Source organism: Amblyomma mixtum, chromosome 4, assembly GCF_055824585.1.
Source record: "Amblyomma mixtum isolate Tamu chromosome 4, ASM5582458v1, whole genome shotgun sequence".
NCBI classification, from domain to species: Eukaryota; Metazoa; Arthropoda; class Arachnida; order Ixodida; family Ixodidae; genus Amblyomma; species Amblyomma mixtum.
The window spans coordinates 11,131,968-11,154,946 of NC_143015.1; the positions used below are offsets into that span (position 1 = coordinate 11,131,968).

Sequence of the window (22,979 nt, forward strand, 5' to 3'; positions counted from 1 at the left end):
GGAAGCCGATGAGAGAATGAGGGAAGAACTCCCTCGTCTGGAGAAAATTAGAGAGGCGAGTCAGGGCCATTCGCTCAAGGGTCTTACCAACACATGATGTCAGGGAGATTGGGCGGAGGTTAGAGAGAGATGGAGGCTTGCCCGGCTTTGGAATCATAGAAATTAGGGAGGAGGTCCAGGAGCTGGGCAGGCAGCCGCTGTCCCATGCATCATTGTAGGTTTTAAGGAGGAATTCTTTGGCGCAGTCAGGAAGGTTGCGAAGTGTGGTGTATGTAATGGCATCCTAACCGGGAGCCGAGCGTGTAGCATTAGCAGCCAGAGCCGATTCGAGCTCCCGGAGAGTGAAGGATTGGTCCAGATCGGGGTTAGGTCCACCGCAGTACACTGGGTAGGAGGGTGCCAGAGGGGGCGGGAGATAGAGAGAGGCGAGCTGATCAAAAACATCGGAGGGAGTTCCTTGAGTGAGGGCTTTAGCTAGAGTGGGAGCAAGGGCAGGCTTAGTGCCAAGGAGGGATTTGAAGAGAGACCATGTGGATCGCGAGTGCAATGCAGAGTCAAGACGGTCACAAAGAGCACTCCAACGAGAGTGCTCGAGTGAGGCGCAGTGGGCGACGATCTCGGCCCGCAGAGCAGTGATCCGGGAGGAAAGTTGGGCATTGTGGGGTTGGCAGCGAAAGGAGCGTTGAAGACGTTTACGGCAACGCTATAAACGGAGTAGGTGAGGATCTGGGTCTGGGACTGGGTGACAAGAGCGAACACGACGGCTACTGGAGGTGAGCGCTGCAGTGATGTGCGACGTCCAGTCGTCGTAGGATTGAAAGGAGTCAGAGGCGAGATTAGCGCGGAAGGCGTGCCAGTCAGTATGAGCGACCGGATGTCATCGAGGGATGTGGGAAAGAGAGGTGGAAATGTGGACGAGATAGTGGTCACTGAGAAGAGTTTCGGCTGTCACTTGCCAGTGAAATGAAAGTGAACCCCGAGAGAAAGTGAGATCGGGTGTCGTGGGGCGCTGTGAGGCAGTGCCCGCTCGAGTATGGGAGCCAGGAGTATTGAAAAGGGTGAGGTGGCGTTCCTGGGCCAGACAGTGGAGGAGGCGGCCGGGTTTGAGGGTAGCCCCAGAGTGTGTGAGGGGCATTAAAGTCACCACCAAAGAGGAGATGGGAGTTATAAGGAAGAGAGTGAAGGAACTTGCCCAGGGCAGAAAATAAAGAGGAGGTTACAGGGGGGTTGTAGAAAGACAAAAGGGCGAGTGAGACGCGGGAAGAAGGGTGGTAATAGACCAAAACACACGTATAGTTGACCACCAGGTCACTGAACATAAACTGCAGATCTAGGAGGGGCGAATGTTTGCGACGCAACGATTAATATTCCCCGGCATCTGCTGAACACACCACGCCTGAAGCACCAGCCTTGTGCGCGTATTTGGCTTGGTTTCCAGCGCACAATGATTGCGTCACTATCCTGTGGTCACATGCCTCGCAGTGCTGGGGCACTGCGCTTCGCTCATTTTGACATCAGCTTTGTGCTGCTTCACTTCCATCGTCACGACCTCTTGACTAATCACAGGCGGCGACACGCCGCGCGGTGAGCCCCGCGGCTGAGGCCGCATATTTCTGGTAAAAATGGCAATTCGCGCTTGTTTTTGCCTTATTTGCATGCGATATTCCAGTATACAGCAGGAAAAACTATGGGACGCCCGTACCAGCCCGATTTTAAAAAAAATTCCTTCAGGGTCCCTTTAAAGCACACCACCTTTTCCTTTATGCAGCCATTTAAGCACCATTTTCAGTTATCGGACAAGCTTCAACCGACCGAACTGCTAGGCCGCGAATGTGATGCTGCTAAAAAAGTTTTGTAAATACGTTTGGTGATGCCTGGATAGGTCTGAAGCGCTGGTAGTGAATGCGCCACTGCCCTGCAGTTCACACTCTGATAGCTGCGCAAAACATACGCGGACAAGCTTCGTTACCTTTTGTAACGAACCTACGGACACTGACGACGTAGGCATCTACTGTCCCCAAAAATGTGAATGGCATCTGAAAGGCAAGTAGGGCCAGCGTGGGCTGCTGATGGTGGGTGTTGGAGCGCCTCAAGGACAGAGATAAATTGTAGATGCATTCGACGTTTGCCAGTTTTAAAGCGAAAGCTGTACTTCTCCCCTACAAAATTGAAGGTCATGTGGCTATGGAATTTGACCTTGAAACCAGGAGAAGCGGAGGCCTGGCTCTGACGTCATGCCACGTTACTCGCCACGCCTCGCCACAGCTGGGCGCAGTGAGCCGACGGCACTCGCTCGCCTCACAACTATCGAATCACGTGACCCGCTGGTTCCCGCCAGAGCTGCGTATGCGGAGGCACTCCCGCAACTGCCGGAAATCGCGTGACGCTCCGTTCGTTTTATAAAAGCGTGTGGTGCGTGCTTGCGTTCCTACTAGGTGCAGCCGGGTACCACCACTGGTAATTTTTTCGCTCTAATATCGAGTTTGAAGTAAACAGGTTCTACATGCTAGGATTGATGCTTGGCGAGTTGGTATGTCATCTTCAAGAAGAGCAACGCAAAATAGACAAGGACTGAAGGAAGATGCACACAGACAGGCGCTGACTGGCGACTAAACGTTTATTGCTCGGAACATGGAAATAAATAGATGAGGCTCCAAACAACCAAAAGGAAACGTAGGGGTGATACACAGTGGTCCATGCACACAGAAAAACCAAAATGATACAGCAGCATTATTTCCATGTAGATAGAAATTCTAATTCTTTTGTTGGCAACGCTAAGGAGGGGCTGCTGACACATGCGTCCTTTAGCCAGGCGATTTCAGCGGCTTCAATAATCTCTCGAGTCAGCGTATTCGGGACTCTACTCAACACTTTTGTTTGTTGGAAGTATGGCTGGCAAGTTTTGCTTTCACAATCTCGCCAGTGGATGCCGAGATGCCCTTTAAGTGTATTGTGAACATTGTTACTATGTTCTCTCAGGCGCTCGCTCAGGCATCTGCCCGTCTGGCCGACATACTTTTTTTTTAGCAGATGACACCTTCTTAGCAGGCAACAAAATGATTCTCATGCTTTATGGAGCACTCCTGTGGTGCACTGCGGAGCACTTCTATGGAGCACTTCTTACGTGAGCTCGGTTGCCTGTCTTCTTTAGTTTGTGAGAAAGTTAATGAACAACTATTGTATTTTCTTTTGTCTTGGCGGACTCTGTCAGTTCGTTCTTTTTGTTTTTGTTTAACTTTGCGAGCATCGATTTAGATACGGACACGAGCAGTTGCTTGAGATATCCTGCCTCCACAAGATTATCAGTTTGGTGGTTGAAACTACCTTGTTGAGAGTGAATGTATGATTTATTTAGAACGTCGTTATAGCATTACTTAGCCACGGCGCGTTTAACCAGCTTGGAATGTGACGATTCGAATGGAAGTAGAGGCTTGTTGCTTCGCGGTTCATACGACCAGCAAGCATGATTTGGCGTAAAACTCAGTATAAGGTCAAGAAACCTAATCGTGTTATTTTGAGGAACTTCAGAAGTCAATGTGAGTGGATGAAGGCACTGCACAAAAATGTCTTGAATCTCTTGCTTGACTGGTTCAAAATTATGGACATCGGTGTCTAACAGAACAAAGAAATTGTCAACAAACCGAAAACAGTGCAAAGCTTCTGACCCTTCTAACTGTCGTTGGAGCCTTCTGTCTTTTCATGCGAGCAACAGATCACTAAGCACGGGCGCTATGCATGAACCGATGCAGACTCCTTTTTTCTGCAGCCTGCAGGTAAAGTTTACTATCCCAGAGAGCTTATGTTGACTTTAAATACACTTCAAGTAGTTCTAAGAACGCTGCGACGGAGAGGCCTGCCTCATTTTGGAAGGCAACAACGTCATGTTTGTTGATGCATTCTTCGATTCAAGAAAACAGCTCATCATGTGGCAGTGAATAATAAAGGTTTTTAACATCAAATGAGCAAGCCATGAGACCTTTGTTCTTATGGGTTTCTAAAACCTGAATTACATCCTGCGATTTTTTTAACCAGAAAGGGATCGTCTAGGGTCAATGAATTTAACATCTGCTTTAGAAATATAGCTGCTGTTTTTTGCCACGGGCAGTTCACAGATACGATTGCACAGAAGGGACAATCCGGCTTGTGCTGAAAGAGCTGTAAACTGAGTCCTTGATATTTGTCATTTTAATTTGTCAAGACATCAGGGTTATGCTTTTTACACGTTTTCTTGGCTTTTGCCTTGATCTTAGCCAAGGAAACCTTCTCTGCTCGATTAAAGGACGAAAGAATGGCTTCTAGACGCTTAGTTACATTTGGATGAGACGGTAGCACTGAGAAGACTCCTTCCTTGTCCGCCGCAAGTAAACGCAGTGAATGTTCCTTCAGATAAGACACAGTTCTCTCAACTGGACCGGAATTCCCTGGTGCCTTACAGCGTAGCAAAGCATTGACTCCTTCGGACACACACCTGTCTGAATCGGCGACGGGTGCTAGCCTGGATACTTGTCTCACAATACCCAGAAGTTCTGGCCGGGACTTCTTGAGTTCGGCGGTGTACCTCGATGCCTGGGAAAGAATGCAACGCACTTCAGTGGGCAGTGAAACGTCCCAGCTGTGTGGATGACATTCTCCGCCATGCGTTTCTTCTCAGGCTGTGAGGCGCGGAGCTCAAGAAGTGCCTGTTGCCAGAGGAAGTCAGTGTTAGAACGGACGGTGGTAGCCGCACAGGGCATTACCCTCTTACCTTGAGACCAGTGGGCGCCGGCCGAACGCGCCGAACCTCCCCGCACGACGACCTCGGAGGGATTATATGCCCTTTCTGGGAAAGGGTCGGGACGGTCGCAGTCGGGACGGAGACGGGGTTGTCAGGCGGTCAGTGTGTGTGGTGGTGGACTTGCCGTGGTCGGTGATGTAGTGTACCGCCTCTTCGACTCCATGTAATAAATGGTGGTTGTTGTGTTGTAGAAAAGGAATGTGTGTGGTGGCGAGTGATTAAAACGCCGAACGGATCACTCCGTTACTAGAGTCAGCAGTGCAGTTTGCCAGATCAGAGAATTCTTTCCATTTCTTTCTTGCATGATGTGGAGCCCAGACGTCGTGAAGTTGGAGTCAAAGGCAGTGCCGGTAGAACCGGGATTGTCTGTTCGGCTTGTCATTCGGCTTTCAGGATCTGGCAGATTCTCGAGCAGTGACTCTGCCATGGCTGGAAACCACAAAACAAGTGCAGAAGTTGTCTCGGAAAGTGTTCTTCTCTTCCGACAAAAGCCAGGGTTCGAGCTTGGCACACAGCCAAGGCGACGTAGGTGACAAGAACACATGGGTGGATTGGCCAACAGTTGATAGGACCCGATGTACTGGAAATGAAACTCTTTAGGATTGATGCTTGGGCGAGTTGGTATGCCATTTTCAAGGAGCACAGCGCGAAATAGACATGGACTAAAGGAATATGCACACTGACATGCGCTGACTTGCAACGAAAGGTTTATTGCTCGGAACGTGGAAATAAACAGATCAGGCTTCAAACAACAAAAAGAAAACATAGAGGTATACACACTTGTCCATGCACACGAAAAAAACAAAATGATACTCCAGCATTACTTCCCTGCAGATAGCAATTCTAATTATTTTGTTGACAACGCTAAAAGGTGGACTGCTGACACATGCGTCCCTTAACCAGGCGATTTCAGCGGCTTCAATAATTTCTTGAGTTCGCGGGTTGAGATGTACTCAACACTTTTGTTTGTTGGAAGTATGGCTGGCAAGTTTTGCTTTCACAATCTCAGAAGTAGATGCCGAGATGCCCTTTAACTGTATTGCAAACATTGTTATTGTGTTCTCTCAGGCGCTTGTTCAGGCATCTGCCCGTCTGGCCGGCGTACTGTTTTCCGCACGAAAAGGAATGTAGTAAATGACACCTTCTTGGCGTGCAACAAAATGATTCTCATGCTTTTGTTGCATGCCAAGAATCATTTTGTTGCACGCCAAGAAAGTGTCATTTGCACCATTCCATTTTCTTGCGGAAAACAGTCCGCCGTCAAGACGGGCAGATGCCTGAACGAGCGCCTGAGAGAACACAATAACAATGTTCACAACACAGTTAAAGGGCATCTTGGCACCCACTGCCGAGATTGCGAAAGCAAAACTTGCCAGCCATACTTCGAACAAACAAAAGTGCTGAGTAGACACCCCAACACGCTAACTCGAGAAGTTATTGAAGCCGCTTAAATCGCCTGACTAAAGGACGCATGTATCAGCAGTCCCTCCTTAGCGTTGTCAACAAAATAATTAGAGTTTCTATCTGCAGGGAAGTAATGCTGCTGTATCATTTTGGTTTTTTCGTGTGCATGGACAAGTGTGTATCACCCCTATGTTTTCTTTTTGTTGTTTGGAGCCTGATCTATTTATTTCTACATTCCCAGCAATAAACATTTAGTTGCAAGTAAGCGCCTGTCTATGTGTATCTTCCTTTAGGCCTTGTCTATGTCGCGTTGCTCTTCTTGAAACAAGTTCTAAAGTACGCTGCCTGCAAAAACAGACGCCTTTAGGCATTCAGATCGATGTCATTGTGAAAAGCACACGTCTATGCAGACTTAAAGGACCCTGTTTTTTCTGTAGATGTATAAAGGAATTTCTTCCTGTACAGTGGCGAGAGGGTACTACGGCGTTATCAAGAATTCTCGCGTTCTAATGCTACACATGACAGTGACGTCCGGATGGACCTCATTAATGGGGCATCAATGGCAATACGTATGATCCAGATGGGAGAAGAGACAGAGAGGCAGACCTACGTTTCCTACGTTTTCAACGCGGGGAAATGAGAAAAGTCGGGTGGCCTTTGTCTTTCTCAATGCGCATGCCACGCTCGATGTCGACAAATTTTGCCGGCCATGAAGACAACTTGAGAACCTATGAAAATTGAACACTTAAGTTGAGACTGTAAGCTCGCCTTGTTTAGATCTCCGTTACAACAGTGAAGCTCAGTTTTCTGTACCTCCTCAAAACGCAACGCTGCAGAAAGTACAACTAACTGTTGGAGCTATTTGTAGCAATGAGCAAGCGTAGTCAAAGGATACCGGCAATCGAGGTTACACTTGAAAATAGAACGATACCAATTGTCGAGGAAATAAGAATCCTAGGCATGCATGTTGTCACGGGCGCCGGTAGAACGTTCTATCCTTGGCGAGCACTGGGCGGAGCGCAGCCGGCCGACCCTAGCACCGAGCAGAAGAGGACGAAGTCCGGCGCGCGACAAAGTCGAAGACAGACCGCACGGGGGCGCCGGCAGAGTGTGGCATTGCCCCTCCCCTCTGGAAAGGCATCGACTCGATGGCTGAGATTGAGGGGGAGCCACGTGTGTGCGTGAACAGAGTCCCAGGCACTGAACGTGGTGAGAGTTGTTCTGGCGGGCATGGTATGGCTTGAGTCTTGCGACGTGCACAATTTCGGATGTCGGCGGGCGTCTTGAAGAACGAACACTCCCTTGCGGGCGCACTTCATACGTAACGTCGCGGAGTTTGCGGAGTACGTCGTAGGGGCCGAAGTAACGGCGCAAAAGCTTCTCGGAGCGACCGCGCACACGGATAGGGCTCCAAACCCACACTTGATCGCCAGGCTGGAAAATTACTTCGCGATGACGAAGGTTATAGCGGTGAGCATCGACTTCTTGCCGCACGCAGGTTCGTTGCCGAGCCAGCCGGCGGGCAGCTTCTGCATGGCGAACGAATGCATCAGCGTCGGCAACGGATGGGTGCGCAATATCGGGCAACAACATCATGTCCAACATAGTCACGACTTCACGACCGTGTACCAAACGAAATGGCGTGAACCCCGTCGTCTCTTGAAGGGCAGTGTTGTAGGCAAACGTGACGTACGGAAGTATTGCGTCCCAGGTCTTGTGGTCATCGTCGACGTACATAGAAATCATATCAGCGATAGTCTTATTGAGGCGCTCGGTTAGGCCGTTGGTTTGAGGATGGTAAGCTGTGGTCTTACGATGACTTGTGCCACTGAGCCGCATAACTTCCTGAGTAAGCGTGGACGTGAACGCTGTGCCTCGGTCAGTTAAAACAACAGAAGGTGCGCCATGGCGGAGGACTATGCCGATGATGAAAAAGTCAGCAATTTCAGCAGCAGTACCGCGGGGAAGGGCTTTCGTCTCACAATACCGGGTGAGGTAGTCGGTGGCAACCACAATATACCGGTTACCCAATGATGACGTGGGAAATGGGCCTAGTAAGTCCATGCCGACTTGGTGGAAAGGAATTCTCGGCGGAGCAATGGGTTGGAGCAAGCCAGCCGGCTTGAAAGGTGGTTTCTTCCCACGTTGACACTCGCGGCAAGTGCGCACATAACGCTTGACAGCCGCAGAAAGCCTGGGTCAGTAATAACGGTGATGAACTCGTGCCATCGTTCGAGAAAATCCGAGGTGGCCGGAAGGAAGCTCGTCGTGGCACGCCTGCAAAACGTCAGTGCGGAGCGCCGCTGGAACCACGAGCAGGTAACCAGAGTCCGTCAGGCCGTAATTTCGTTTGTAGAGGACGCCATCTCGCAAGCAAAACGACGACAAGCCACGCGCGAATAGACGAGGTGGTAACGAGGCGGTACCCTCGAGATAATCGATGAGTGGGCGCAATTCCATGTCGTCTCTCTGTTGTTGAGCGAGGGCGGACGTAGTCAGAGCACCAATAAATAGAGGGTCATCTTCGAGGTCATCAGAGCTGGACGGAATAGGAGCACGGGACAAGCAGTCTGCATCACTGTGTTTGTTGCCCGACTTGTAGACAACTGTAACGTCAAATTCTTGCAAGCGAAGGCTCCAACGAGCTAGCCGGCCCAGGGGTCTTTAAGATTCGCGAGCCAACACAGTGAGTGGTGGTCACTCACGACCCGAAACGGGCGACCATACAAGTAGGGCCGGAACTTCGTTATCGCCCACACAACAGCTAGGCACTCCTTTTTAGTGGTTGAGTAATTTGCCTCGGACCGTGACAGCGTGCGGCTGCCGTATACGGGAATCGGCGGGACGGCGCGGTAGGGGCAGGAGAGTAGAACGCCGGCGGTGGTGGCGCAGAACTTCGCAATGCCTCGCTGTATGTCATCACATAGGGCGCAGGCGGTTGGGGAGGTGGAATGGGCTGCACCGTGCGGCGTATCTCGTCACGGACAGCATCCTAGATGGCGGTCACACTAGGAGGCTGCTCCACAGAGCGAAGCTTCTGCAGCTCTTCGCGAACGATGCTCCTGATGAGCTCTCGGAGGGAGGTGTTCTCATCCCCGGGCTTCGGCATGTGGCACTCCACAGCAGTGATGTTTGATGGACGGCCGTAGTGCGCAAACCGCTGTTGCAGGGCGCGCTCCATGCCTGCCGCTTCCTTTGAAAAATCGGCGACTGTAGCCGGAGGATCGCGCACGAGCCCAACGAACAATTGCTCCTTCACTCCCCGCATCAAATGGCGCACCTTATTAGCTTCCGACATCGAAGGATCAGCGCGGTTGAAAAGCCGGGTCATGTCCTCCGCGAACATCGCCACGCTCTCGTTTGGCTGCTGCGCTCTCGATTGCAAGGCCAATTCAGCACGCTCCCTCCGTTCGTTGCTGCTGAAGGTATCCAGCAACTGCCGCCGGAAGTCTTGCCAGGTGTGGATGGCGGACTCGTGGTTTTCGAACCACGTCTTGGCGGCGTCCTGGAGGGCAAAGTAGACGTTCCGAAGCTTGCGGTCTTCGTCCCACAGATTAAATTCAGCGACCCTGTCATACCCGTCCAACCAGTCCTCCACATCCTCAAACTTGTCACCATGAAACGACGCAGGGGTGCGAGGCGTATGAAGAAGTAGCGGTGGCGAACTCACAGATGGCTGGAAGGTCTGGCTGGCCACCGTAGAGGTCATCGTGCGGGATGGCGCGGTGAGGGGTTTGTACTCGGGGGCTAAGCCTTTCAAGCGGCGGCTTGACTTGTGGACAGGTGTCGTGTCCAGGGGGTGTGGCGGAGCGCTGGAGGTTCCTGGGACCTCTTCCTACATGGATCGTACCCAGCACCTCCACCAAAATGTCACGGGCGCCGGTAGTACGTTCTATCCCTGGCGAGCACTGGGCGGAGCGCAGCCGGCCGACCCTAGCACCGAGCAGAAGAGGACGAAGTCCGGCGCGCGACAAAGGTCGAAGACAGACCGCACGGGGGCGCCGGTAGAGTGTGGCAATATTAACAGAAAAGGGAAAAACAAAAGTACGCTGGACAAGCTCAAAGCGCAAGCTGAACTTGTCGTCAGAGCCTTCAGAAAGGTATCTAGAAGGGGGAAAGGACTCTCAGAGTCCAGCTAACTAAGACTCACGCAGGCCTTCATCGTTAGCAGGATATTCTACGCAACCCCATTCCTGAAAAAAAAAACCGAAGAAAAGGTATTAGACACAATCATCAGAAAATGTGTCAAACGAGCGCTAGGGCTGCCCATTTCCACGTCCAATGATATACTGGAGAAAATGGGCCTGCATAACAATTGGAGAGAACTGACTGAAGCGGTTAGAACATCGCAAATCGAACGGCTAACATCCACACCCGCAGGAAGGAAATATCTAGAGCTAGCGAAATGGGTACACGTAGATAGCAGAGTGAACACCAGAACAGATCTGGGAAGAGAAATAAGAGAGCATCTTATTATCGCTCCCATACTTAGAAACATGCATCCCATCCACGACAAAGGCAGAAGGAAAAGCAGGGTCGCACAGCTGGCTGCTAAGCTAGGCAAGATTCCACTGGGAACCGTGACCTACACTGATGCAACAATGGGCACACTAGGAGACACCGTCTCCGTAGCCGTCGGGGACACAGGCAGAACGTTAGGCGTTGTACGACACCTTGACTTAAAACCCGTTGTGGCGGAGGAGGTTGCAATAGCGATCACTCTAACTCAGCCAGGTACCAAATACGTAGTAAGCGACTGCAAAGCAGCAATTAGAAATTACAGCAAGGGACGCATCCACGAAATGGCGGCTAAATATCTAAAAGACTTTATCCCAGCCCACAATATTCTAATCATCTGGACCCCAGCCCACTCGGGTATGGTTGGAAACGAGGCCGCCCACAGGCTCGCCCGCTCCTCTTTAGCCCGGGGAGCCGTGGACACCTCATACGAATTCAGTACTAAAGAGGAAACCAATACCTTTAATACCATCACAGACAATCAGAAAAAGAACAAAAGGATCTATCCTCCTCCGGATAGATCGCTTAGCTCGGCTGAGGCCTATGACTGGAGAAGACTCCAAGCTAGAAACTTCGCATCCCCGCTCTGGAGGAGCTGGACAGGAGGTGACACGAGGGAGGATGCGGAGGTGTGCGAGTTCTGCGGGCGTACCGCTACACTCGAACACATACTATGGAGATGCCCCACTACCCCAGGATATGACAGAACTAATAATGCAGAGGAATGGGAGACCATACTCAGAAGTGCCGACCTTAGCATACAACGATACGCTACCCGCCTGGCAGCAGAAGCTGCGCGACTATATCGTTGCTAGTCTTCCAGCTGCGACGCTGCCCCTCCCCGGACGCCTGCGTGCGGACCCGGAGGGGCACGGGTCTTCTTCTGGCGGAAATAAAGTTTCTTCACTCACTCACTCACTTCTTCCGAGGAGCACAAGTTTCAAGGAGACGACTATCGTCGAGCCACACATGCACGCCGCATGAAGCACGACTTCCTGAAAAAACGCTAAGGTGGTCGGAAGCGGAGACGGAACCAGTTCCCTTGTACCAGCTTTCTCTATGGCACGGAAAAATTGCGTACTCGCGTTATCGCGAGGGCCCATGCCCGTCTGCGTTCAGTGCAGCTGCGTGAACGCCCACCATCCTCGCCTCATATTCCTAGTCCCGTCCCGACGCTACTGATTCGGCAGGCACTGAAACAATTCGCTTCCCTGCGAAATGTACTCCGACTGAATCCTTCGCAACCGTGGCCACCTCGTCTGTCTCTTTGTGGTGCGCATCATTCCAACATTCAAATGTACCGCCTATGTCCCCGGACCTCTAAATCCGCCACCATACATTCTTCACATCTCGTGTACCCCTGCCATCACTGTGAAAGAATGCAGCGCAAATAAATGTGACGGAAGCAACTCGCCCAGCAACGTACTTCAATGCAGCTCCTCATCGTCATCTGACGTGGACCCGGTGCACCGCTGAGGCAAGCCCTCCACAGCCTTTTCACTGGACTCATCTCCCACATTCGCAAAGTGCTAGGGACGTCTGTCACAACGCCGCCCCTACCACAACACATTAACCATCAAAGAAGTGACTAAGTAGGCTCGGGCCTGAGCCGCAACAAAAAAAAATCTATCATGAATCCCAGTTTACCACTGTCCCTCAAGAGAAAAGTATACAACAGCTGTATCTTACCGGTACTCACCTAAGGGGAAGAAACGTGGAGGTTAACAAAGAGGGTTCAGCTTAAGTTAAGGACAACGCAGCGCGCTATGGAAAGAAAAAATATCGGTGTAACGTTAAGAGATCGGAACCGGGCGGAGTGGGTGAGGGAACGAACGCGGGTTAATGGCATCCTAGTCGAATTCAAGACGAAGAAAAGGGCTTGGGCAGGGCATGTAATGCGAAGGCAAGATAACCGCTGGTCCTTAAGGGTAACGGAGTGGATTGCAAGAGAAACAAACATAGCAGGGGGTGGAGAAAGCTTGGTGGGCGGATGAGATTAAGAAGTTTTCGGGGGGATACCATGGCCGCAACTGTCAAAAGACAGGGTTAATTGGAGAGACGTGGAAGAGGCCTGCACTGTGCAGTGGGCGTAGTCTGGCTGGTGATGGTGATGGTGCCGCGATCCTAAATTGATCCAGCCGTTCCTCGGAGTCCTCGTCTGGGGAGCCGCTTAAAGTTGGCGGCACCCGCGGCTGCGGCAGGATGATCGATCTCGCTGGTTGTGTGGAGCTCATGTTGGACGTTAAAACTTCTTTCCTCTGTCGAGTAGCTCCCCTAAACGATGTCGGCTAGATCAATGGACTGCTAAAAGGTGTTCTGGTGAGAAATGACAGAGCTCGCAGGAGGTCTGTGGTACATGGACTGGTACCCCGCACCTCCACCAGATGTCACGTAGCGGTGACGGTAGTTTGGCAGTTAGGAAGAAAGCGAAAGGGCTGCTTAAAAAAAAACTGTTTATTGGGCTGCCTTGGACCCACAAAGAGCTGAATGACTCGGCGGCGGCGACAGCAACAGGCGAGTTTGGCGGTCGTCGAACAGAAATGCCCGTTGCTCTCGGCCGTGAAGAATTTAAAGCTGACAGCGCAATTTAGAGATATAGGGTGCAAAGTAGCCACAGCAGCCTACAATAGCGTAGAATCGATTGCGCACTTGTTGACGTTCGAGATAAATTTAATCTTACCCCGCGTCACAAACAAATGATAAAGCCGCATGCTGGAGGCCTTGAACACCAATATATATATATATATATATATATATATATATATATATATATATATATATATATATATATATATATATATATATATATATATATATTTATATGCCGCCGCGGTGGCTCACTGGTTATGGTGCTCGGCTGCTGACCCGAAAGGCGCGGGTTCGATCCCGGCCGCGGCGGCTAGAATATATATATATATATATATATCATCATCATCATCATCAGCCCGACTACACCCACTGCAGGGCAAAGGCCTCTCCCATGTCTCTCCAAATAACCCTGTCCTTTGTCAGTTGCCGCCACTGTATCCCCGCAAACTTCTTAATCTCATCCGCCCACCTAACTTTCTGCCGTCCCCTGCTACGTTTGCTTTCTCTTGGAATCCACTCCGTTACCCTTAAGGACCAGCGGTTATCTTGCCTTCGCATTACATGCCCTGCCCAAGCCCATTTCTTCTTCTTGATTTCAACTAAGATGTCATTAACCCGCGTTTGTTCCCTCCCCCACTCCGCCCTCTTCCGATCTAACGTTACACCTATCATTTTCCTTTCCATAGCTCGCTGCGTTGTTCTTAACTTAAGCTGAACCCTCTTTGTTGCTGAACCTTCTATATATATATATATATATATATATATATGTGTGTGTGTGTGTGTGTGTGTGTGTGTGTGTGTGTGTGTGTGTGTGTGTGTGTGTGTATTACAAAGCGTTGCGGCGAAACTAAACCCTCAGAACGATCCTTTGAAAATCCCCATGCAAAAATACAGTACTATTGTTCGCGCGTATCGAACTCGCGTTGAACAGAAGTTCCCCTTCTAACGGAGCACGATCACGGAAAAAACCTGCAGAAATGAACGCGTTCGCAAGGAGGAAGGCTGGACAAGGCGACGCTGGAAAACACAACTGAATTTTACTCGGTGAAATTTGTCACAACTGCCGGGTGCACATGCGCAGAAGCAATAACGCCTGCGAATCATAACAGAAAAACAACAAAAAAAGACATTTCATAGTTGTTGCTCACGCACATGTGCACCCGCCTGATGTGATAAATGTCACCGAGTTAAATTCAATTGTGTTTCGAGCGTCGTCCTGTGCACTCCTTCTTGAGGACGCGTCCTTTTCTGCCGGTTTTTTTCCGTCACCATGCACCAAGTGGCCCATCAAGCTATGCTTCAATTCTAACGGAGCTCTTCGAAGCCTTTTCACGAACGGAGACGATTTGACTGCGCAGCCTTGGGCAGCTGTTGGCAGTGCTTGCGCTGTGAAACAGCGTGTCGAAGTGAAGATGAGGAGAGTTTTAGGGTGACCTGCGGTCTCTTGTATTCATTTTCCATGCCGCATCATTCTCTTGCGGTGAAACCAACCTAACCAATACCTTGCGGCGCCTGGCACACTTTGCTGCCGAAAGCAACCGCACCTTCGTCTTAATGGTAGTATTGTATTTATAGTTTACCAGTAACAGGGCCTGACATCTTAGGCAGTGCCTATTTCCAAATCACCTACCGCTGCAGACCGCAGCGCTGGAAAAGTGGTCGAGCATCTGTCTCGCATGTGGGAGATGCGGGGTTCGCTCCCCAGTGTCGCCGGGTATACCCACCGGTGATACAATGGGTACAAGCTTCCCCTGGCCTGTTTCTCGGCTTATTCAGCGTTAAATGCTCGGGAAATGGGTCTTTGACCCCACCTTGAGTAGAAGGAAAACAACCTTGTGCAATGACGCTCTTTGGCCGCAGATGCTTTTGTGCCACAAAAATTCACTATCATCATCATCTTCCGCAGCAGATTCGATGCGAAGCAGGTTAGGCGTACAAACGCCTAGCTAGGTTTTGGAGTGCCAGCACACCACCAAGCAGGACGTCGCTGAAAGAATGCACCGATCGTGACTGCAATGTATTCTTCTTGCACCTGGGTTTTGTACAAAAGCTTTCGTGAGGCCACTTTTTATATATCGAATTATGGATATCGAACTGTTTCGCGATCTTCTTCGAATTCGACATATCCGCGTTCGGCTGTATTGCTAGGTCTTCTTCGCAAGCTATGTGAAAACTTGGGGAGTTTTCGGATTTCGCAGTTCGCACAGGTGAATTTGCAGCCCTTGTCTTTTTGTTGCTCTACTGCTTTAGCAAGGAGAATCTTACTTTATTTCCATTAGTGCGCTATGAGGACAACGGGCTCGCTCTCCTGGAATAAGAAGGCCTAAGACAAAGCCGTTGTCAAGATTCGCGTGTGTTGAGAAGGTTCGCAGAAAGGAAAGTGAAAATAAACAACAAAAAACACGAACCCCAGGTGATAAAACATACTCCCTGCGGCTTGTATGACATAGTCTAGACGCTTTATTCGCCGTGAAAGTAAGATATTTCTTTCTCAGCTTCACTGAAGGAAGCAGTACTCACCACAGAGTCATATGACATATTGGCCATTACAGCCGAGACAATGTTGTATTTGAGGATGGAGTACCACAGCGTTCCTTGGTAGAAGTCTCCGGCGTTGAGGAACAGAGGGTTCGTGGTATTGCATTTCAGCTGCTTCACCTGTAGTTGAAGTAGAATAGGCAGCGTTAGCGTTACGCATTTACGAAAGATAACCTTTTAAAAACGCAACAACGTTTGGAAGAACAACTTCTATTTAACGAAGTGTAAATTATTTCAACTTTTTTTTACCACTTCACACGTTGTGGCGGCCACAAAAGGCTGACAGACGCAGGATCTAGGAGTGAACTGTGTTCGAATTAAAAAGAAAATGTTAGCAAAGAAAACAACGAAGTGCCGATGATAGCAAAAGGTATGGACCATTAAGCCTGAGGACATCAACATCATCATCATCATCAAGGTACGTATGGGTCCATGAAGCCTTTCAAGAACACTTTTAGTTGGGCTAGTTGCTCTTTTGTACTTTTTCTCAGATTTTTTTAGCCATTCTCCATGTTTTTTTTTTTTACTCTCCTCTTAGTGAGATCATTTTTCTCGCTCCATCTGTTGTTTCAATCAGTTTTAGCAGGTTCTTGCTTGCTCAGTTGAGCCTTTTTTGCCTTTAAATCACATGCAAGTTGTCCCGTTATTCTCTGTTTTGGTATTTCATGCCGCGAAGTTTGCATGTGAGGAACGCTAGATCGACTTCGATAAAGTGAGGCCTTGCGTGTTTTGCGCGAAACAAAACCTAAAAAAAACCTCTTCGGCATCCTCGGCTTATCGATCGTTAACATTTTCTGTTGCTGCTGATTCTGTTGTAGCTATGATAGGATACAACTTTAAAAAAAAACAGCAGTTGCCAACACTGGGCCGCGGTCCGGGGCGTCCTGTATAACTCCGCTGGTCAATCGCAACTGTAAACGAAGTCAGCTTTTAATGTTTGACTATATAAAATAATCCACGTATCAAAGTTCTAGAGCTCATAATTTTTTTTCTTGTGATAAGCATCTTTTTTAGGTAACAAGGAAGGTATAAGCAGCAGACTACTTTTTCGTCGTGGAGGAATTCTGTGCGCGGAGTTTGAATGTAGGTGGGAGCTTCACTGCAGACTTAAGTTGTATTCAACTATAGTGCCCATATATGTACATAGGTCGGCACACTCACTCATGAGTGCACTCATATCGCCTCACTCACACTCACACTCACGTCGGTGAGTGTGAGTGTGAGTGAGTGGTCGTGATTGTGAGTGGACGTGAGTGTGAGTGCGAGTGAGTGGATGTGAGTGAGGGCGGTCACGAGTGTGAGTGCGAGTGAGTGGTTGTGAGTTTGAGTAGACCCGAGTGTGAGTGCGAGTGAGTGGATATGAGTGCCGGTGGTCATGAGTGGGAGTGCGAGTGAGTGGATGTCAGCATGGGTGGCCATGAGTGTGAGTGTGAGTGAGTGAATGTGAGTGTAAGTGGAGATGTGTGTGAGTGCGAGTGAGTGGATGTGAGCGTGAGTAGAGGTGAGTGGTGAGTGGACATGTTTGATGAGTAGATGTGAGTGGACATGACTGGAAATGAGTGGTTGTGAGTGACTATGAGTGGTTGTGAGTGGACCTGAGTGGCAATGAGTGGTTGTGAGTGGACGTGAGTGGCAATGAGTGGTTGTGAGTGGACGTGAGTGGCAATGAGTGGTTGTCAGTGGAGGTGAGTGGCAATGAATGGATGTGAGTGGTGGGTGGACGCGACAGCGAAGTCTGTCGCGTATGTTTCGCGACGACTATACCCGCTTAGCTATTTTCATGTTGTTGACAGCCGAGGGAAGCAAATATTGACTACTGAAGGCGCTCGAGGCAGCATAAGGCATCATGCTCGTGTCTTTGGACAGCCGAAGCAGAGGATTCCGCTGGCACAGGAACGGCAATATTTCGTTGCATTTGTAGTTCACCATTGGCACGGGCGCAGACCCTTCGCGAATGCAATGTGCCGCTACAAGTTTTGTGAGATCCTTTATCGAATTTCGCATTGCCAGTCCTGAAAATATAGACAGTGTATCTTGCCACGCTCCCCGCACTGCTCGATTTCATATACACAAGAGTTACGATGCTTACTGCTGAAACGACGGTCCGCTTCTAGGCAATAACTACCGTAAGATGGGATCACGAGGGCTGCAGTGTACTCTTAGGTTTTTTTTTTGTGTGCCCAGGTGTGTGCATTGCAGAGCTTTGCTCTGGCTGTAATTTGTTGATTGGGCCGGACCCATGCGAAAACCTGACCTACTTGGCGCCTAAGCTTTATCACTAGGGGAGTGAAATCGAAAGAAGCTTGTGAAATGCGATTGTGTTTATTTTTCGTGTTTTCAGTGAAGTAAGGCGCGCGCAACAAAATGGCTCACAAGTTACCTGCATACGCATTCTTCCGCGAACGACGTTGAAGAATAATCAGGTGAAATGTAAGCGCCCCCTATCACCACGCGGATGCGCACGTGGTCTCTGCACGCACTAGCCTCAAAAACATCGCGCTGGTTTGTAAAACCTCTTTCAGACAGGGACTATGAGCAATGCAGAAAACGTTCTGCACTGCAGACATGTCCACAGATCGGTCACACTTAGTAGGTTAGGAGGTTTTGTAAATGGACTGATAATGGCAAGTACCCCTAGCATCGTTATTACGCGGGGAAATCCTCTACTTGCGGCCCATTCCAGCTATTTTCCTTTGCGTGAGGAAATCACTCGATCGTTTGAAAAGCACGCTCCATTTTCCATGCCGCGAAGAATATTCATAGTTGCCATTTGACTCCAATGTGTTCATGCAGAGTCACGGAACGTCATTGTCAAGCAAGACCAAATATTGGTAATTAGACACCATCCAATACTATTCCCAAGACAAATTCATTATTTTTACTTAGACACCGTCATAGGCGCGCGCACAAGAGAGGGAGGTGCCCCCCCCCTCAATCGTCTAAGCCCCCTAATCGCCAAGTCTGCCTCATACAATTATTTGTCGGACCTGTTCCGTCACAGTTTACAGGGCAGTGCTATGTCCAGTAAGGTTTTTTAGTGGCCGAAGACCCATGATGTTGCGTTCAAGAACTGTTTACTGTCCGGGTCATTTTGAGGCAAGCTTTTCAGGGTTTCTTTTGCTGTGACAGTGAAAAAAAAAATACAAATCTGTCACATTTGCTGGGGTTTAGAGAGAATGGAAATTACTCTGGAAGCGGGATGTTACATTGATACTTCAGCGACGCAGTGACATGCCTTCCTCTGCCGGTACTCACGTGGTGAACAAGGGAGCCGAAAGCCTCAGTGTGCTTGCGAACGTTTCAACAAGAGGACTGTGTTAGCCAGGATGAAGACAAGACCTCTTGTGGAAACTCTGGCAAGCACCCTGAGCCTTTCCCTTCCCTTCGTTCACATTTTGAGTGTGAAGGAACCAGCGGCTTATCCTCTCTATACCATATATTCCTCTGCCGATGTTACATATTAAAATAAAAACTACTTGTTAAGCTAGACGCTATGGCGCCAGTAGCTAATTTCCCCCTACCGTGTCCGTCTGGAGGGGTTGGGAACGGCGACAGTGCGTCGCGTTTATCGGACGCTGTGCAAGCCGCGGGAAACGGGGAGTAAGCGAACAGCCCTGTCGGGGCCGCAGGGGGACGACGACCTTGTCCCGTTTAAAGGAGATTCTGGGGAGTCAGTGAGGTCGGCGACTTCAGAAATAGCTAAGCAGTGGACTTACTGGCGCCTCCAGAGTCGGGCTCTGGCGAGCACTGGGCTCCGCCTACTTGTATGTGCAGAGCCACTGCAGCAGTATTGGTTGGAATTGGGCGAGAGCCGGTTTATTAAAGCTCCGCCCAATTATCGAGGGGATAAAACCCGCTGCGAACAAAGAGCATGGACGAGCGCGCCGAGTCCCAGTCTCGGCCGCTTTTCTGCAGCCTTTTTTTTAACAGCCTTTTTTTAGCCCGCCTTTTTCTCCAAGTTCTTGTTTTCCTACGTCTCGAATAAATCAGTTTTGCTTCTCAAGAAGTTTGGAATTGCTGCCCCAACCGGCAACGTGTCGCCGGACGAGCGGACGAAGTACCGCTGACCAACGTACGATCAGACCAACCGGCCATATTCCGACCATTTCCTTTTAACTCTACTGCTGAATAATATCTTGTATATTTTGAAATTACATCGCATGGAAAAAATGTTCTATAATCATTCCTCACCTTTGCGCTCCGTTCTGGCCGTAAGGGCCTATGAGAGAACGTTGGGGGTGGGGTGGGGGGGGGGGGGGGGGCACTGCGCTGAAGTATGGCTCATTTTCATGGAGAACCCTGCGCACGCCTATGGACACCGTTCAAAAACTTCTCTAAGGATCTTAGCTGATGCTGAACAGGCACTCATCGTCTCAGCAGCAAGCCCGGAAGCGCACGTGCGTACCATTCAGTGCATGGAATATGCGTGATCAGTGACCACTTTCATCGAGCAGTGAAGCTGTGAAAATTGGCAAAATAGCCCGACAAAGCCTGGGCCACTCAGCACCCCATCTTTGCGACACAGGCTATGCTAGGGGAGCCATGAGGGCAGTCGGCTGCGGCAGTAAATCTCTCAACCCCTCCGTTGTTAGCAAACAAGGAAAGAGTGAGTGAACGTGAATGAAAGTGAGCGGACATCAGTGTGAGTGGTTGTGAGTGTGAGTGAGTGGTTGGGAGTGCGAGTGCTCATGAGTGTGAGTGAGTGGTTGTGAGAGCGAGTGGTCATGAGTGCGAGTGTGAGTGAGTGGTTGTGAGTGTGAGTGAGTGGACATGAGTGCGAGTGTGAATGAGTGGTTGTGAGTGTGAGTGGACATGAGTGCAAGTGTGAGTGAGTGGTTGTGGGTGCGAGTGGTCATGAGTGTGAGTGTGAGTGAGTGGTTGTGAGTGCGAGTAGTCATGAGTGTGAATGTGAGTGAGTGGTTGTGAGTGCGAGTGGTCATGAGTGGGAATGTGAGTGAGTGGTTGCGAGTGTGAGTGGACATGAGTGTGAGTGTGAATGAGTGGATGTGAGTGCGAGTGGCCGTGAGTGTGAGTGTGATTGAGCTACCTCTATAGGTGCCGAGGTATGTATATGTAGAATTGCTCATTCTATACTGTACTTTTATATATCACACCACTCCTGTAGTAGTAGTGTAGCGATTAAGGGAAGCGCCACTGCCCCAGTGGGTGGCTGTTTCCAGCACTGCCACCAGGGGGATGGTGAGACCCATGTCACTCCTCCCCTATACCGGGGCTCCCGGGAAGGCGGAAACCTAGGTTACTGAGGTACCTGCGTCGGGATTTACTAACCTCCCCTAACAGCGTAAGAAAACTGGCATATCTCACAATCGCAACTTGAATTCGCCGCAACTTGAATTTGCATCACCTACATGGTCTCGAACTAGGAATGCCCGCTGCTCGAACATGGTCTCCATATCAAAAATACTTAATCGGCATGTTATAATCCATCCACAACAGAGCCGCTCGATTCATTACACGCAAATACAGCCCTCACTGCAGCATAACAGCCATAAAACTTTCTATCGGCCTCGAGCCATTAGACATTCGCCGTTCCATTGCGCTTTTGTGCTTATTTCATAAATATCTTTACAGCACAAGGCCATCTCTATTACCTCTTGAAACGCCAGCAGGCATTTCACGCCGCCTACACAACCAGAATAGCATAAAACGCATTCACGGAAGAACCCTCGCTTTTTTTTTATTATTCGAGCTGTTTGCCATTAGGCATAATGAAAAAGGAAAGAAAGTTATAAAACGGAATGCAAACAAGCCTCGCTTAAAAAGCAGCAAAAGTTCGCGATAAAGCGATTATCTTGAGTCAACTTGCGATAGTCGTCTGCAACGTCCCATCGCAGGCCAACCTTTCTTAGGAAACGTCGTCTCACGGAAGCTGTAGCCGGGCAAGTCCACAGCAAGCGTTTTTCATCACACTGGTCAGGCGCAGCATCACAATGGGGACACTTGTCTGTCACTTCGTAACGCTTGCCACGCCACTGATGACGCACAGAAGGAGTCAGAGCCGCTCCTGCCCGAATCCGGCGCACAGATACCTCCTCCTGGAGACCGGTTCTGACCTTTGACCGAGTCGGACGTGTTTTTTGACGCTCCTTCGACTTCGGCCGGGCCTAGCTACGCCTTGCAGCAACCGGGTTGGGCCCGCATCGCCTGCACGTACGACCCGCAGGCAACGGACCTGGACCTAGGATAACCGCCTCCCGTGGTCCCTCGGCCATGGAGCCCCACCAGGAGGCCCGCGGCCGCGGACTGCGCAAGCCTAGGACTGTGCCGGACGGACCTCGTTCGCAGAGCGCACGCCGCGACCGGTCTCTCGAATCATCTCCGCTGCTAGAGAGGTGGATAGAGTGCGTGCAGCGCGCAACACAGCGCGCTGCCCTGACTCCGGAGACGGCGAAGGCAACGCTACGCACCTTGGCCCTTCCGCCACGTGCTGCTGCGATGGCGGCGCGCGCGGACCAACACGTGGGAGCCGCCATTTCCAGCCCGGTCCACCAGCCACCACTCGGCGGCGGCTACATTCCAGCAGCGGTGGAAGCAGCTGTAGAAGAGCAAGAGGCGGACGACGCCATGGATCAAAGCACCCATCGCAAGCGGCGCCGTTCCACCCACTCTGAAGAGGGGGAGGGGAACAAAGGCAGCGGGGGCGAGGAATCTGCTGCTAAGCGCGAAGCGCTGCAGCTCACTGCACCTGTCTCACCTCCCCCTCCGAGTCCAGAGGGAGCGACCACAGGACAAAGAGCCAGGGAGGTGACAGCCGACAATGGCGTGTCTGCCAGTGCTGGCTGCTTTCCCCCTGCTCTCGCCGGAACGCAAGCCCCCACCCTGAGGGACCAGCTGCCGGTGACGACATCGGCTGACGCGGCGCAGAAGCCAGCAAACCCAGCACGTGACCCAGAGGCCGCAGCTGCGGCTCTCAGACCGACCGCGGCGCACACTGCCAGCGTGCCTGACAGCAACGAACGCCACGCCCCCCTGGCATCCTCATGCTCACTGGAGACCGCCAGCCTGATCCCCTGGCGCCAGGCTTCAACCCGAGCACAGCGAAGGCGAAAGGCTGCCCTGCAGAGAGCTGCTGCTGCTGTGGCGGTCCATGAGGAGCTCCACTGGACAGTCCTGTTCCGGCCAGCGGAACGCGGCG

General features: G+C 50.6%; 1 protein-coding gene across 6 annotated transcripts in view; it reads right to left on the reverse strand.

The window, feature by feature from the left end:
* LOC149345690 (protein 5NUC-like) overlaps window positions 1–22,979 on the reverse strand; it is a 109,140-nt gene that overhangs the window by 52,259 nt on the left and 33,902 nt on the right. For 4 of the 6 annotated variants that reach the window (XM_089586194.1, XM_089586193.1, XM_089586195.1 and 1 more), the window contains one exon: window positions 15,806–15,943. In XM_089586194.1, the coding sequence (XP_089442320.1) occupies window positions 15,806–15,943 (138 nt within the window). Of the gene's footprint in view, window positions 1–15,805; window positions 15,944–21,684; window positions 22,216–22,251; window positions 22,411–22,979 lie in introns of those variants that run through there. The other 2 variants (XM_089586197.1, XM_089586198.1) reach the window with 2 other exon arrangements.